Below are 17,759 nucleotides of genomic sequence, written 5' to 3' on the forward strand. Positions count from 1 at the left end.
ATGTCCACAGACAGCAGGCCGCCCTCTGGCCTTGCTTGCCGCTCTAAAGACGTACCCCCACCCCTCTGTCTTCTCGTCCAGATGCGATGATGTGGGCCGGCCACTGGCCACGTGAGCTTCTGCTCGAAGATTCCTGCTCTAGGTGTTCAGTCGAAAGCCTTTCCGTACACTAGTGCAGCAGGGTCGCGAGTTCACTCGCCGACGAGATGATGATGATGGTGCAGGGTGGACGCTCGACACGATGACGGACAGCAACGCGAACAAAGGATGTGAAGACACGGTGACACGAAGGAAGAGCGAAAAACAACAACAGGTGGAAGAGTGAAGAAGAAGAAAAAATAAGCCTGTAGATAAAACAATTCTTACAATCAACAGGCGTGTCCCGAAACTGCTCAATTTCTAAAACAATATTTTCACACCGACACATATATCCGACCATCGGACTAATCCTAAGATTCGTCAAAAATCTAATGTTGATCTTACACAAATCCATACAACGGGAAACGAGTACGCGCTACAAGCGTCGCGACCCGGCAATCACGAACGTTAACCTAACAAAGTACAAATCTTGCAATCAAACATCGGACTATGGCTTTGAACACAAAAAGATTCTCTCACTTGCACTTCCACCGCCACCCAAAGGCCCTTACAGACTAGAATGGTGTGGAACCCGACAGAATGGATCTCTACTCACCCAAAACGGCTTGTGGCAGATCGGTCGATACAAAATGAAAAACTCTGACTGTCATAGCCACGGTCCAGCACCGTCTGTTACTTGATGACGACTACCCATGACGTCAAAGAAGGAAAAAATAAAATGACGCATCAAGGAAGCTGTGCGCGCGCGCAAGACGTAAGACAAAGAGGGGACAAAAGCGTGAAGAAAACACCTAACGATGGGCCAGCTCAGTATGGGAGGCATACAAGGATGACAGCACAATCGCTGACACGCGACAGTGACCAGCTACTTACAGTAGCTGCGACAAAAATAAAAACAAAACATAATTCAAACTATGTCTCCAAAAATTCAATATCGTTTTGTTTAATCTTCTTTGTCTTGTCTTAGATTAAGATTTCCAGTCCTTCATGATGGACATGAAACTAAGAACAACTGTAATAATCATCATGGCATTAAAAAGTTCAATACTCGGACTTATCGCGTGGACAGTTATTGTCAAGAACATCTCCACATTATGTTACATCATTTTCTTATTTGATTACTTTTGTTGCAGGCGGCTTGAATTGATGAGGACTTCACAGTGTTTCAGGGATACAAGCTGTCACGACAACAGTTAAATGTCTAATGCATTGTCCCAAAAATATCTCAATCTGTAATTATTGTTCTACTGACGATTGATCAGTAAACTGAAAGTTAATCTTTCAATCTGTGCTTTGTTTATTGTATCAACGAATGTAAAAAATAAGTGTGTGTCCTGTGTGTCGTTGTTTTGAGAGCGGAGAACAGACTGATGAGCTCTATGATTTATGTGTATATGTAATATTTATGGATTACTGTAGGAGTACATGAAGGTAGATGTACGTAATGTAAAAATGTTTGTCGGTGTTTCACAGACAATCACTTCGTGCGCTCAACATTTAAGAAATGTTCCCAACATGAGCGTCATTTTTTTTATTTGCTTTTACAAACAACTAAAAGTACATCTCTCTCAAAGTACAAAAGAAACGCTGCCTTGTCTCCATGCCACCCTGTTGTGGCAAGATCAAGGTTCGTCTGTTTTAAAAGTTATTTATTTTTGAAACAATAAATATAATAGGCATTTGTGAAGACACTCGTCCTACACCATCAACTAGAAAGAGAGAGCGAGAGATTCTCTCTAATTGATTTGAGTTGCCGACTCAAGCATATGACAATTTTCTTTAAACATCTATCGCAATTATATAGGAATTATTGCGTGGCCAAATCTCATTCCTTTTGTGCAATAAAAGATGTTGAATAAATAACATTAAAATTTCTCGACAATATTAAGCTAACATATCGTCTGATAATTTTTGATTAAACAAACGGCAGAAGGTAGAAGTTAATGACAAATTGAGTTTCACTCGACTGCTAGAGACAAAACACATTTTAGAACAATCCGTTTTAAAAACATTTTCAGATGGAATTTCTCTTTGACCTCCTGATAATTACCGTAAACGTGTGAAATTGGACGTTTGTGATAGATGTCACCACAAATTTAATGAAATAAAACATTCCATCATCCTCCACCAGCAGCACTTGCTATATATTATGACCATCTGTTAATTTCCAATGTAATAAGGAAAAATTGATTTTCTGAAATGAAGACCACTTTTATTTTTGAATTAAGCTTTTGTGATTTCTTATTTGCTTTACTTCGTAGTGTTATTTAGGAAATAAAGACTTTATCTGTGTGGCATCTGAAAAAAGGATCATTACAAACTGTCACGACCACGTCACACGCTGACGTCACCGCCTCACGCGGTGTTCACGCGCATTCGAACAACACAAGACACAACGGTCTGTCCGTGGGCTTCTCGTCTTTACTAAAATAGCCCGCTGTCGTGTCTGCCGTAAAGTTTCTTTTTGTTTTCTCAAAACTAACTCAAGTAGTCAGGATATTCATCATCCCCTGTCATTCATCAATAACATCCCACAGTACATTTCTAACTCAACCAGTGTTGCACCAAAAAACGGAGCGCCGCCCGGAACTCGGTCCAGAAGACAAATGGCCTCTATGTCGTCTGCTACCGTCCTTTTCTTTTGTCTCCAAACGTAAAATAAAATTCAAAATTGCGTCAGATTATGATGTCAGATAATGACGTCAGACCACGGCGCAGCAAACAACTCCTTTCGTTTCTAACGCACGGTTAAGGGCAATAATCCCTGCCTACCTATTCTTAACCACCTGGTAAGCCAATGGCTGTCATCATTATGTGTACAGAAACAATATTTACAATATTCATAAATCAATATTATCAAAATTAAAATCATTATCTAACATGACACCTCGACAACATGCTGGTCACCACGACCACAAGTGACTAAAAAGCAGCCTAAAATGTTTGAGAACTTCATGACCAGTAAGATAGCTAAGCTTAATGATGATGCGGCACAGTTATTTATTTCCTAGAGTAGAATTGGGAGGAACATAGTCTAGTCGCACCTTGGTAAGTACTGAAGCTGGCTGTATGTTTAACTTAAACTTTTCCATAGCACACACACAAACACGCGTGAACACACAAACACCTCTTTTTCATATACAAATATATTTGTATTAATTGAATCATAATAGTAAGGCTGATGAAGGTTAAAAATCGAAGCCCAAACAGATTGAAAAACTATTTCGTCTTTACAAGAAAATAAGGTGTGGATGACAAGTCACTCGCGTTTCAAATGAAATATTAAATAGTCTTCTATTTGCCTTAAGTTTAATTATAACAACACCTGTCACAGAGGTTAATAAGCTTTAATGACATTTTTAAAAATAAAGTTCTGTCCAAAGAAATTAAAATAAACTGACTGCTTTGTTAAACTGAAATATCGTTTAACAGAAAATTGTAAGAGGATATAAGTTTCCATAATGAGTTTAATTCTGATGAGAAATTTTCGATCTATTTAAATATAAACGTTTACGATATTAATGTATTGGCCTCGCTGTTTTATCTTAAATTGCTTCCTACGTTTGTTCAAAATATTAAATGTCTTAGTACGAAAGCGAATTAATAAAATAAAATGAGAATCTTCTCTCTTGCTCACTCACTCTGTTTTCATGTATATAACGATCACTAGAAATGTCTGTTTTAATAACGACACGTCAACACTTACGGAGACATCAAGGTAGTGTGTAATACTTTCGTGAATCTGATCAGTGAATTGTTTATCTTAAGTCGTTATGTCATCAATTATCTTAGTGCTTTTCTTTGTTTTTTTTCGTCGTTATATGAGAAAAAGAATCAAAAATTTAGGTTATGTACAGATATGTCATTTTATTAAACTACTGCAAATACATTTATTATTGTAACTTGATGAGAACTGTCGTTTTTAAATTGCTTCAACATTAGTACATTGAATTACCAAAGTAAAATTCAACAATAGTTTGTGTGATAGAAATGCACTTCTTTACATGTTTTGATCTGCTAGTGAAATGTCTACCATATGTCAACTTGTAATTGTTTGCATCTTCAAGTGTTTAATTAAATTCAGATGGTGTATCATTTGACTTCATCGTCCGGTTAAATGTCTACCTAATTGCACACAGGGTTGGTTTTGTCGGTGTACAAAGACAGTGTATATGTTACATTAAACAGTCAGATAAATGTTTTGCCTCTAAATCACTTACAGTATCTGCGACAAAAATAAAAACAAAACATCATTCCAAACTGTTTCTCCAAAAAGTCAATCTTTTTCTTTGTCTTCTCTTAGACTAAAATTTCCAGTCCTTCTCCAAAAGAAGACATTATCTGTTATGATGGCCATGAAACTAAGAACAACTGTAATAATCATCATGGCTTTGGTGTGGCTGCAAGCAGCAGTTGTTGACGGGGTACGTAGCAAACTCTTATGTTTGAAACATTTTGTGAAAATAGTGATAAATGATAATTTCCTTTAAGCGTTCGCTGAGATAGATGATTAGATGACGACGGTTTGCGCGTTCACCATGCCAACAGGTGATCCACTCTTGGTTATACGCAAACTCATCGTTGTTCTTCATTATATTTGTATACCATAGTAACGATGGCATACTTCATATTAGAGTGGAGTGGAAATATTTTCATTTACTTATAGCACTTAACCAAAGACTACATAAAACAATGTATTGTGACTGTACTTGGTCAGTTATGTTGTCATTGTTGTATATTTGTTTTTGTTCTAGTGCACTCCAAACGATAATTTGTGTGGCCATTTCGATGCACCGTGTTGCAGTAATTCGGTCTGCGTGATAGTTCCTAATTTTGATAGGATATGCAAGGACAAAGGGACCTCTGCTCTAGAGGGCCTGGAGGTGTTTGGAATTGTCTACACCCTGCAGGGTAACGTAAAAGGAGATTATCAATCAGTAAGCTTAAAGTTAATCCACTTTTACTTTTGTTTTTTTCTATTTTCATCAACCAATATCGCTGTATCATATAAACCCAATGTGATATATTTAAAAAAAAGAGAACGGACTGTAAAAAATCACGATGCAAAAGTACACGATGTATGTACAAAGGTGTGTATATAGTATTACAAACGATTGTGGTACTAACTGAAGATACCTGTACGTGTAGCTATACATCAATGTAGACGTTTGTCTTTTTAAAAAGTTATGGATACTAATTAATATGTAGCAATAGACAATAGTGAGAAATCCATTAAAAACATACACGAGCTCTCTCTTATACCCTAAAGAAAGTACCAATCATTCTTTGTCTAAAACTTCTGATTAATTAATTAATATTAGTTGCTATGGAGAAAACATTTCATAGTCTTGTAGTCATTGTATCAGAACAACAAGTTTAAGCTAAGTTATCAACAATGTGTTGTGTAAATTTTGTTGAAAAAGTTTATTGCTTGCACTAGTCGTGCGTATAGTTATTGTCATGAACAACTCGACATTATGTTACATCATTTAATTTTTGCTTTTTTGTTTGTTTTTATTGTTGTTGTTGCAGTGGTCTTGAATTGAAGAGGACTTCAAAGTGTTTCAGGGATACAAGCTGTCACGACAACGCTTAAATGCCGAGTGGATTGTCTACAAAATTCTGAAACTATAATTATTGTTCTACATATGATTGATCAGTAAACAGAAAGTTACTTTCTGTCTTTGCTTTGCTTATTGTATCAACCAATGTCCTTGCAAAGTAAAATAGGTGTGAGTAATGTCTGTGGGTGTTTTAAAAGTGTCTGGAGTCTTTTTCTCTCTCTCTCCGACACACACACTCACTGACGTACACATGTAAGAACTAACCCAAGTGCACGAAACCAACCGTTGTAGCAATCGAACTTCAAGACCAGTAAAATACCTAGTCTTTTCACACCTCGGTCGTGACTGAAGTGAAATCATTTTACTCCTCTGGCTGAATGTTAAACTTTTCCATAAAACATACGAAAACACACACACACGCACACACACACACACACACACACACACACACACACACACACACACACACACACACACACACACACACACACACACACACACACACACACACACACACACACACACACACAAACATTTTAGTGATCTACATATATATTTGTATTAAATGAATTAAAATAGTGAACTTATTTAATTTAAGGTGTAACGAATAAGTACTTAGTATACGGGGTATGGCTGAAAGGTCGACAACCGTTCTTGATGTTATCTAGGATAGTGGGCTGGATGTTGCTTGCCCTTGAGCAAATGACGTAAGTTGTGATGTCAAAACAACGTGACGTCAAAAAGGTGACGAAAAAGATAGAGGAGAATAACGTTAGGAAAATACGGTAAGCGGAGAGTGGACGGCGGAACAGAAGTTGGAACTCGTGCGTTTTTTTCTGCACTTACTCGCTACTGCTGCGACCGCGGAATAAGTATTACCGGGGGTTAAAAAAATAGACGCAAACAGACTAAAAAACTATTTGGTCTTTACAAGAAAACAAGTTGTTGACAATTTACATGCGTTTGAAATGCAATGTTAAACAATCTTTCATTTGCCTTACTTTAATTTTAATAACACCTGTCACAGAGGCCAACAGGCCTTAAGGACATTTTCACTAAATAAAAAATATTCTATCGAAAGAAGTTTTAAAAGGAAATGCTTTGTTTGGGACTGCCAACTCGTTTAACTGAAAATTGTAAGAGGATATATGTTTCCATAATGAGTTTAATTCTGTAGAGATATTTTGAATTTAAGTATAAAATTTTATGATATTTATGTATTGGCCTCGCTGTGTTTTCTTAAACTGCATCCAAGGTTTGTTTAAAATATTAAAATCTTTGTGTATGAAAACAAATTAATAAAATAAAATGAGTATCCTTCTCTCTCTTGCTCCCTCTCTCGGTTTTCATGGATATAACGAGCACTAGAAATGTCTATTTTAATAACAATTCAACACTTAAAGCGACATCAAGGTAGTGTGGAATACTTTCGTCAATCTGATCAGTAAATTGTTCATCTTAACTCAGTGTGTCATCAATTATCTGTATGCTTTTCTTTCTTGTTCTCTGTCGTTGCAGGATATAACAAATATAAATCTTTAGATTAAACACAGATATATATATATAATTTTATTAGACTTCGGCATATACATTTATATATACACCAGTATCTTGAATTACCAATGTAACATTAAACAATAGTTTGTGATAGAAAGACTGTTCTTTTCATGTTGTTTTGATCTGCTGACGACATGTCTACCACATGGCAACTGGTATTTGCTTGCGTCCTCAAGTGTTTACTAAAATTCAGATGTTGCATCATTTGACTTCATCGTCTGGCGAAATGTCTACACTATTGCAGACAGAGTTTAACTTTATTGGCATACATAGACAGTGTAAACAGTCAGATAAATGTTTTGCCTTTAAATCACACAGCAGCAACGACAAAAAAAAAAATCATAAAAAATATCTTTAAGAAGTCAATCTCGTTTTGTTTCATTTTGTTTGTTTGCTCTTAGATTAAAATTTCCAGTCCTACTCCAAAAGAAGACATTATCTGTTGTGATGGCCATGAAACTAAGAACAACTGTAATAATCATCATGGCTTTGGTGTGGCTGCAAGCAGCAGTTGTTGACGGGGTACGTAGCAAACTATTATGTTTGAAACATTTTGTGAAAATAGTGATAAATGATAATTTCTTTTCAATATTCAGTGAGTTCAGCTGCTTTGAACAATCATACACAATGTGATGACTTTTAAATACTAAGCATGAAACGGTGAAAAGCAGAACACTGATTATAAATGATATTGCTTCTTAATCAGTTTGCAACTTGTCACCACACATAAACACACACAGACATAAGCACTAACCCTCAAACAAACACACACAAACACTGGATAGTTTCATTCTGTGTTATAATCTTTAGTGTAATTTCCATCACATTTGTACATTTCTTTTTAAAAAAATACCCTCCTTCATGTTTTTTTTTTTTAACAAAGCTTTTATGCATTAATACTACATTTGATTTTTATGGGAAAAGAAAAGATAATTTGTTTGGCAAGTGACATTGACAGAGCAACATGTCTCAGCAATGTTCTGCCTTTGATGTGTCTATACCTGACTGCAAAACTTCAGAAACTGCCCTGTTGTCTCCTCTTTGAGAGGTTTTACCCTGGCCTAGTCCACCATCATCACTTTTCCTTAGAGATGTTGAGATGTGGACAGCTGTCACGTCACCATGACAACAGGTGATCCACCTCTTGGTGATACTCAGACTCATCGTTGTTCTTCGTGAGATTTGTAATGTCAACGGTATACTTAAATATATGAATAGATTCGTGATAGAGGACACAGTCATCTGTGAAGAGACAGCACAGGACAGAAGAGAGTACACGACCTTAAGGTTGACCTGTGGTGATCACCATGATGTTAGATAAGCTTTTATTTACTGTGACACTGTCTGAAGTATTTGCTTCTGTTGTCTTCACCCACCAGCACGTGCACTAACATCTCTTATCAGTTAGACTGGTCTACAGTGGAGTGATAATATTTTCATTTACTTATTGCACTTTACCAAACACTACACAAAATTACAATACATTTTCACTATACTTGTAAAATTATGTTGTTATTTATGGTTATTTTTGTTCCAGTGCACTCCGAACCTCCACGAGTGTATCGGTTCACAAGGGTGTTGCTCAAATTCGCTATGCGTGGTAGTTCCTTTTGAGGGTGCGAAATGCAGGGACAAGGAGACAATCTGCTGGACAGAGCCTGAAGGTGTCCAGCATTGTCTACAGCCTGCATGGCCTTTTTAAAGGAAATTATCAATCAGTAAGCTGAAAGTTAATCCACCTTTACTTTTTGTTTTCTCTATTTTAATCAACTATTATCGCTGGATCGTATGAACACGGTATGATATATTTTAGAAAGAGAACGGACTGTAAAAATTCTCGATGGAGAAGTATACGATGTATGTACAAATGTGTATATGTAGTATTACAAACGATTGTGTTACTAAATGAAGATACGCGTATATGTTGCAAAATATTAATGAAGACTTTTGTGTAAATTGTGTTTAAAAAGCTCAATTCTCGGACTTGTGCGGATAGTTATTGTCAAGAACATCTCCACATTATATTACATTATTTTCGTATTTTTTTTGGCTTTTGATGCAGTGGGCTAGAATTTGTAAGGCCTTCAACGTTTTTCAGGGATACAAGCTGTAACGACAACGGTTAAATGCCGAGTGGATTGTCGTAAAAAATTTTCAACCTGTAATTATTGTTGTACGGAAGATTGATTATGCGTGTGGGCGTTTTAAAAGCGTCTGATCCTTATTTTTCATATATTCTTTTTGAAAAAAAACAGATAACTCTGGTCTCTCATAAGAAGGTCGAACCAAATTGGCTCAATACCTGTAGTTGAACAGAAAAAAACTTTTTAAAAAAAAAACAAACAAGTAAAAAGCGCAGCTTTCTGATAACTAAAACGAAGCTTGTAAAATGTCTCGAAAAACTAATTAGAAAGGAAAATAATCAATTTATGACATATGCCCATTGTTCATGTATAAAATGTAGTCTCTTTTCAAAACCTTTTTGATTGCTGTAAAAGTATGCAGACTATTCTTCTTTTGAGCGAGTTTGATGTTAAGTGTACAGGCCATTTTAATTACATTCAATTGCTGTATGATGGCAAAGTAATTATTAATATCTAATTTTAGACAGACAGACGACAACCAGGTAATAATGTTTGTAGACGCTGCAGGCTCTTAAGAACACGAAAGATCAGGGTTTTCTCTCTCATACGAATTCTCTCTCTCTCTCTCTCTCTCTCTCTCTCTCTCTCTCTCTCTCACACACACACTAACTCAAGTACAAATGAATGAACTAACCGACGAGTTCGAAACCAACCGTTGTAACTGTCGAACTTCATGATCAGTAAGATACCTACGCTTAATGATGATGCGTTACAGGTACTTTATTTCCTATTGGGGAGTATTTAGTCTGGTTGTACCTTGGTCATGACTGAAGTGAAATGATTTCTCTCCGCTGGCTGTGTGTTTAACTTAGACTTTTACATAGCATACACATACACATACACATACACATACACATACACATACACATACACATACACATACACATACACATACACATACACATACACATACACATACACATACACATACACATACACATACACATACACATACACATACACATACTTGCGCACACACAGACACATCTTTTTCATATATAAATATATTTGTATTAAGTGAATCATAATAGTAAGGTTGATTTAAGGGGACACACCAGGAGTGGACAGGACACTAACGGGTACATGACGGTTACAGACAGGTAAACTTCTCGTCGGTTGCCAGCTTCCCGTGCCCCGATGTTAGGGACAGCTTGACCATCTTGACATCATGTGCGCATGTCCATAAAGACGTTGTATTATTGCTCTGTACATCATGTACTCAATAAAACAGCATGTGGAGGTCACTTAACAAAGACTCAATTAGGGTTACAAAACGAGAAGAAAACAGATTGAAAAATATTTCGTCTTTACAAGAAAATAAGCTGCGGTCGACAAATCACATGCGTTTAAAATGAAATGATCAATAATCTTTTATTTGCTTTAATTTGATTATACCAACACCTGTCACAGCCTTACAGACATTTTCTAAAAAAATGATCTATCAGACGAAATGTAAAAAACAGAGTACCTTCCTTGGGACTGCCATTTCGTGTAACAGATTATTGTAAGAGGATATATCTTTCCATAATAGGTTTAATTCTCTCAAGAGATTTTCGATTTTGTGATGTTTATTGATTTGCATCGCTGTGTTATCTTAAACTGCTTCCAAGGTTCGTTCAAAACATTAAAATGTGTATGAAAGCAAATTAATAAAATAAAATAAATATCCTTCTCTCTCTTGCTCACTCTCTCTGTTTTCAGGTATATAACGAGCACTAGAAATTTCTGTTTTAATAACGACACGTCATCACTTACGGAGACATCAAGGTAGTGTGTAATACTTTCGTGAATCTGATCAGTGAGTTGTTCATTTTAAGTCGTTATGTCAACAATTATCTGTATGCTTTTCTTTGTTGTTCTCCGTCGTTATATGAGATAACGAATCAAAGCTTTGGTTGTCTTCTCTTAGATTAAAATTTTCAGTCCTTCTCCAAAAGAAGACATTATCTGTTGTGATGCAAATGAAACTAAGAACAACTGTAATAATCATCATGGCTTTGGTGTGGCTGCAAGCAGCAGTTGTTGACGGGGTACGTAGCAAACTCTTATGTTTGAAACATTTTGTGAAAATAGTGATAAATGATAATTTCGTTTCAGTGTTCGCTGAGATAGATGCTTAGATGACGACGGTTTGCGCGTCACCATGCCAACAGGTGATCCACCTCTTGGTTATACGCAAACTCATCGTTGTTCTTCACTATATTTGTATACCATAGTAACGATGGTATACTTCATATTAGAGTGGAGTGGAAATATTTTCATTTATTTATAGCACTTAACCAAAGACTACATAAAATTGACAATATATTGTGACTGTACTTGTTCAGTTATGTTGTCATTGTTGTATGTTTGTTTTTGTTCTAGTGCACTGCAAACGATAATTGGTGTGGCCATCTCGCTGCACCGTGTTGCAGTAATTCGGTCTGCGTGATAGTTCCTAATCTTGGTAAAAAATGCAAGGACAAAGGGGACCTCTGCTCTAAGGGACCTGGAGTTTTCTGGAATTGTCCAACACCTGCAGTGTAACGTAAAAGGAGATTATCAATCAGTAAGCTGAAAGTTAATCCACTTTTACTTTTGTTTTTTCTATTTTCATCAATTAATATCGCTGTATCGTATAAATCCAATGAGATATATTTAAAAAAAAGAGAACGGACTGTAAAAATTCACTATGCAAAAGTAAACCAAGTATGTACAAATGTGTATATGTAGTATGACAAACGATTGTGGTACTAACTGAAGATACCTGTACGTGTAGCTATACATCAATGTAGACGTTTGTCTTTTTAAAAAGTTATGGATACCAATTAATAGGTTGTAATAGACAATATTGAGAAACCCATTAAAACATATACGAGCTCTCTCTTATACCCTAAAGAAAGTACTAATCATTCATCGTCTAAAACTTCTGATTAATTAATCAAAATTAGTTGACAAGGAGAAAACATTCCTAATCTTGTAGTCATTGTATCAGAACAACAAGTTTCAGCTAAGTTATCAACAAAGTGTTGTGTAAATTTTGTTTAAAAAGTTTAATGCTTGCACTAGTCGAGCTTAAGTTATTGTCATCTCGACCTTATGTTACATCATTTAATTTTTGTTTTTTTGTTTGTTTTTATTGTTGTTGTTGCAGTAGGCTCGAATTGACGAGGACTTCAAAGTGTTTCAGGGATACAAGCTGTAACGACAAAGGTTAAATGCCGAGTGGATTGTCCCCAAAATTCTGAAACTATAAATATTGTTCTACTTATGATTGATCAGTAAACTGAAAGTTACTCATTCTATCTTTGCTTTGCTTATTGTATCAACCAATGTCCTTGCAAAGTAAAATATGTGTGAGTCATGTGTGTGGGTGTTTCAAACGTCGCTCTCTGCACGAAAGCAACAGTTGTAACTATCAAACTTCATGACCAATAAAATACCTAGTCTTCTCGCACCTCTGTCAAGACTGAAGTGAAATCATTTTACTCCTCTGGCTGAATGTTAAACTTTTCCATAAAACATACAAACACACACACACAAATACACAAACACTCGAGCGTTAACTCACAAACATTTTAGTGATATACAAATATATTTGTATTAAGTGAATTAAAATAGTAAAATTAATTAATTTAAGGTGTAACGAATAAGTACTTAGTAGAGGGGGTATGGCGGGAAGGTCGACAACCGTGGTTGATCTGATCTAGGTTAGTGGCCTGGGAGTTGCTTGCCCTTGAGCAAATGACGTAAGTTGTGATGTCAAAACAACGTGACGGCAAAAAGGTGACGAAAAAGATAGAGGAGAATAACGTTGGTACTTCGTCAAGGAAGGACAGCACCGGAGACAGCTGAATACCTTATCAGTGACAGTATTTGTGTGAAGCAGCTTTATTGTTGAATTGGATCCTTGACTTTACTTTAATTGTGTGAATCACCTTTATTAGTGCGTTGGATAAATGATGTAATATACTGGTAATATATCTTGTGTGGCGAAAGAAGGAGTGGATCTCTGATTATTGATACTTTGTCCTTTTTCTGTTAAACTTGTGTTTGAATTCAATAATTATTGGTGCCTCTAAGGAGGGACGCCCACCCTCAAGCGATCTGGTTATATTTGTTTCTGGAAAGAACGCGCGTGTCTGCGGACGGACCGTGACATAAGGTCACATACGAAGAGGACAGGACACAAACGGGTACATGACGGTGCAGACAGGTAAACTTCTCGTCGGTTGACAGCTGCCCGTGCCCCGATGTCTAGGACGGACTGACCATCTTGACATCATCTGCTCATGTCCATAAAGACCACCTATTTTCTCTCTGTACATCATCTACTCAAAACAAAAAAAAAAACAGAATGGGAAAGTCACATTGAAAAGAATAAATGAGGGTTAAAAGAACGAGATGCAAAAAGACTGAAAAACTATTTTGTCTTTACAAGAAAACAAGCTGTTGACAATTTACATGAATTTTAAATGAAATGTTAAAATATCTTTCATTTGCCTTACTTTAATTTTAATAACACCTGTCACAGAGGCTAACAAGCCTTAAGGACATTTTCACTAAATAAACAAATATTCTATCGAAAGAAGTTTTAAAACTAAATGCTTTGTTTGGGACTTCCATCTCTTTTAATTAAAAATTGTAAGACGATATATGTTTCCATAATGAGTTTAATTCTGTAGAGATATTTGGAATTTAAGTATAAAATTTCCTGATATTTATGGATTGGCCTTGCTGTGTTTTCTTAACGTGCATTGAAGGTTTGTTTAAACTATTAAAATCTCTGTGTATGAAGTCAAATTAATAAAATAAAATGAGTATCCTTCTTTCTCTCTTGCTCACTCTCTGTTTTCATGTATATAATGAGCACTAGAAATGTCTGTTTTAATAACGACAAGTCAACACCTACGGAGACATCAAGGTAGTGTGTAAAACTTTCGTCAATCTGATCAGTGAATTGTTCATCTTAACTCAGTGTGTCATCAATTATCTGTATGCTTTTCTTTCTTGTTCTCTGTCGTTGCACGAGATAACAAATATAAATCTTTAAATTTTGCGCAGATATATCTATATAATTTTATTAGACTTCAGCATATACATTTATTTTTATAACTAGATGAGAACAGTTGCTTTTAATTAGTTTTATTACCAGTATATTGAATTACCAATGTAACATTAAACAATAGTTTGTGATAGAAAGACTCTTCTTTTCATGTTGTTTTGATCTCCTAGTGAAATATCTACCATATGGCAACTGGTATTTGCTTGCAGACTATTCTTTCTTTTAAGCGAATTTGATGTTAAGTGTACAGGCCATTTTAATTACATTCAATTACTTTATGATGGCATAGTAATTATAAATATTTAATTTTAGCGACAGACGACACCAGGTAATAATGTTTGTAGACGCTGCAGACTCTTAAGTACATTAAAGTTCAGAGTGTGCTCTCTCATACGATTCTCTCTTTCTTTCTCTCTCTCTCTCACACACACACTAACTCAAGTACAAAATGAACTAACCGACGAGTTCGAAACCAACCGTTGTAACTATAGAACTTCATGATTAGTAAGATACCTGCGCTTAATGATGATGCGGTACAGGTACTTTATTTCCTAGAGTAGAATTGGGGAGAACTTAGTCTGGTTGCACCTTGGTCCTGACTGAAGTGAAATGATTATTCTCCACTGGCTGTATGTTTAACATTTCCATAGCACACACACAGAAACACTCGCACTTACGCACACACAGACACATTTTTTTCATATTCAAATATATTTGTATTAAGTGAATCATAATAGTAAGGTTGATGTTAGGGACAGCTTGACCATCTTGACATCATCTGCGCATGTCCATAAAGACGATCTATTATCGCTCTGTACATCATCGACTCAATAAAACAGGATGTGGAGGTCACTTTACAAAGACTAAACGAGAAGATTGAAAAACGTATTTCGTTTTTACAATAAAACAAGCTGCGGACGACAAATCACATGCGTTTTTCTGAAATGATCAATAGTCTTTTATTTACTTTAATTTAATTATACCAACACCTGTCACAGCCTCAAAGACATTTTCGAAAAAAATGATCTATCGTAAAAAATGTGAAAAACATATTACTTTGTTTGGGACTGCCATTTCATTTAAGGCTAGGCACCTGCCAAAAAAAAACTTTTACGTTTCACGCGATAGCGCGGATTTTTTTGTATCAGCTATTTAGCCCTTGACTGAAGGTTCAAAAAATAGTTTTACTGCACTTGTCACACCATCGGTTGCCATGGAAACAAACCAAAATGGCGCCCAAACAAACATTTTAAAAAATACAAAACTTCGTCAATTTTGTGAGTAGACTCGAACTTTTATTGAAATAGTTACTTAAAAGACAGCTCTACATTTCTATGAAATGAGATTTTGCAAAATCGGCTTAGGTTTTTTTTATGAATTTCTTTTGTAAAACACTGTGTTAAATTTCAAGAAATTTTGATTAAAAACAGTATAACTACCAAACTACTAAATATTTCTTTAAAAATCGTTCATAGAAATGTTTATATGTGTATGAAGAATTACTCAACCAAATTGCACGACTATATCTCTTGTCGATAAAAGGTTTTGTCCTTTTGAAGTAAACAGTCTGTACCCAAAACAAGAAACTGAGAAAATGAGGAAAGAAAAACTGAAAGTTTAGTAACTACTAAACTACTAAATATTTTTTAAAAGCGCCCTCATTTAAATGTTGACATGTATATAAAGAAACTCTCAACCGAATTTCATGACTATATCACATGTCAATATTAATTTACAAGCTTTTGAACTAACCAAGCTTACCAAAACAAGAAACTGAAAAGGCAAGGGAAAACAAACTAAAAGCTTAGTAACTACTAAACCAATAATTAGTTTCTTTAAAAGCTCTCATGGATATGTTTAGATATGTATAAAGAAACCTTCAACCAAATTTTAAGCCTGTAGCACATGTTAATATAAAGTTATAGGGTTTATAAGTAAACAAACTGTAACATAAACAAGGAACGGAAAAAGCGAGAACAGAAAGTTCAAGCTTAGTAACTTTGTTTTATCTAAGCCTTTCATGTAATTTACCTGTTGAATAAAAACTATAACCATCTTTCAATGTGTTACTACACATAACTTTAACATTACTAATAAAATTAATTATTTTGTTCACTTTTAGTAAAGTCAACATGGTTGTGTTGTGTACCCAACTGCTGACCAGGCTTCAGAGAAGTACACAGTAATAAAAACAATGGTGTTTGCAAACATTGAGCAACACAGTTATAGGTTTAGATAGTTATATAGAAGTTCAGTGTCCACTAGCTTCATGGTTTTATGCCATCTTTGGTCTTTTGTTATCTAACATTTAGTGATGATGTCGCATATTGCTTTCAATTTTTGTAAGCATCTACTGAAGTAGCAGCATTAGTGGGAAACAGTCTCATCTTTCTTAGCCTTCAGTTGACGAGTGATGAGATGAACATCAAAAAATAATTCTTTCATTAAAGAAATTATTTCAAAAGCTTGTAGCAGAGTATAACCTATTCTTGCAGCATATGCTCCACTGGGGGGCGAATATGAATAAGAAGAAGAACCTGTTCATGAAATCTAGAGATACATCACTGAGTGCACCAGAATTTGAGCAGCTGCTCGATGTTCTGTTCCTCTGTATGCTAGGATTATTTTATGAATTACATCTGTAGTCACATGGATTAAAGATGTTTGATTTTTGTGGCTAGGTGGTTCTTTTTTTTCTGTCAAAAATTTATGGGAAAAGCACCAGCTGTCTGGCCTTTTAGGGCTGACAATGATGTGCTCTCTAGACACTGAATGGCTACAAACTTGACTAGATAGCAGTTTTCATTCCATTTTTTAGGAATGTTATTCATAATTGTCTTCACACATTCTGTTTGTGACATTTGGTTTGAGTAAGACAATCATGCAGCCCCCACCCAACCTTTGTTATCTGTGCAAATGATGTAAGCTCTGTTTCCCTACATTCCTGACAAAGTACATAAATAACTAGCATTGCACGTTCACTCAAATGTGTAAATGTTCACATCTAGTCCTGATTACTACCGAGATTTGCAGCAGAAATTAAAACTTCGCTTTATTTTCAGCTCGCTTACCACATGACTGATGGCGATTTCGACAGCCGAATTCGGTTCACTAAGTTACATTTTTTAGCTGCTACGACGGTCTAAGAATGTCCACGTGGTTTTTATTCTTTCGCACGTGGTATTGTGAGAAGAAATGCGCGTCTGACAGGCACAATGAACATTTAATATCAACGTTAATGTCCCAGAAAGAAAATACCCCAGCATTAGCTTTGAGTTTCTCTCGACATTGTTTACATCCGGAGGCCATGACAGTTGCCTTGTGGGATACCCGAGCACTGCCGAAGAGTGT

At 35.6% G+C, this 17,759-nt stretch overlaps 1 protein-coding gene across 4 annotated transcripts; it reads left to right on the plus strand.

Moving 5' to 3' along the window:
- Positions 1–1,077: 1,077 nt before the first annotated feature.
- On the plus strand, positions 1,078–12,792 carry LOC112567818. 4 transcript variants are annotated; one of them, XM_025244669.1, is made up of 4 exons: positions 1,078–1,089; positions 4,449–4,523; positions 4,854–5,036; positions 12,501–12,792. In XM_025244669.1, exons 1-4 carry the CDS (start codon positions 1,087–1,089, stop codon positions 12,546–12,548), a joined length of 309 nt encoding a protein of 102 aa, XP_025100454.1. In that variant the 5' UTR covers positions 1,078–1,086; the 3' UTR covers positions 12,549–12,792. The 4 variants fall into 4 exon arrangements, 2 of the variants coding, with proteins under 2 accessions (XP_025100454.1, XP_025100455.1); XM_025244670.1 differs by having other exon boundaries at positions 12,498–12,518; XR_003099890.1 differs by lacking the exons at positions 1,078–1,089; positions 4,854–5,036; positions 12,501–12,792 and adding exons at positions 8,758–8,938; positions 9,319–9,394 and having other exon boundaries at positions 4,466–4,523.
- The last annotated feature ends 4,967 nt before the right edge of the window (positions 12,793–17,759 follow it).

The sequence above is a fragment of the Pomacea canaliculata genome, linkage group LG7 (assembly GCF_003073045.1).
Source record: "Pomacea canaliculata isolate SZHN2017 linkage group LG7, ASM307304v1, whole genome shotgun sequence".
Lineage (NCBI taxonomy): Eukaryota > Metazoa > Mollusca > Gastropoda > Architaenioglossa > Ampullariidae > Pomacea > Pomacea canaliculata.

What these genes read in the sequence shown, in the direction of transcription:
- LOC112567818 (XM_025244669.1), top strand. An exon ending in AAGCAGCAGTTGTTGACGGG is followed by an intron (nt 4,524 to 4,853) that starts GTACGTAGCAAA and finishes TTTTTGTTCTAG; the next exon opens with TGCACTCCAAACGATAATTT. An exon ending in TAAAAGGAGATTATCAATCA is followed by an intron (nt 5,037 to 12,500) that starts GTAAGCTTAAAG and finishes TTGTTGCAGTAG; the next exon opens with GCTCGAATTGACGAGGACTT.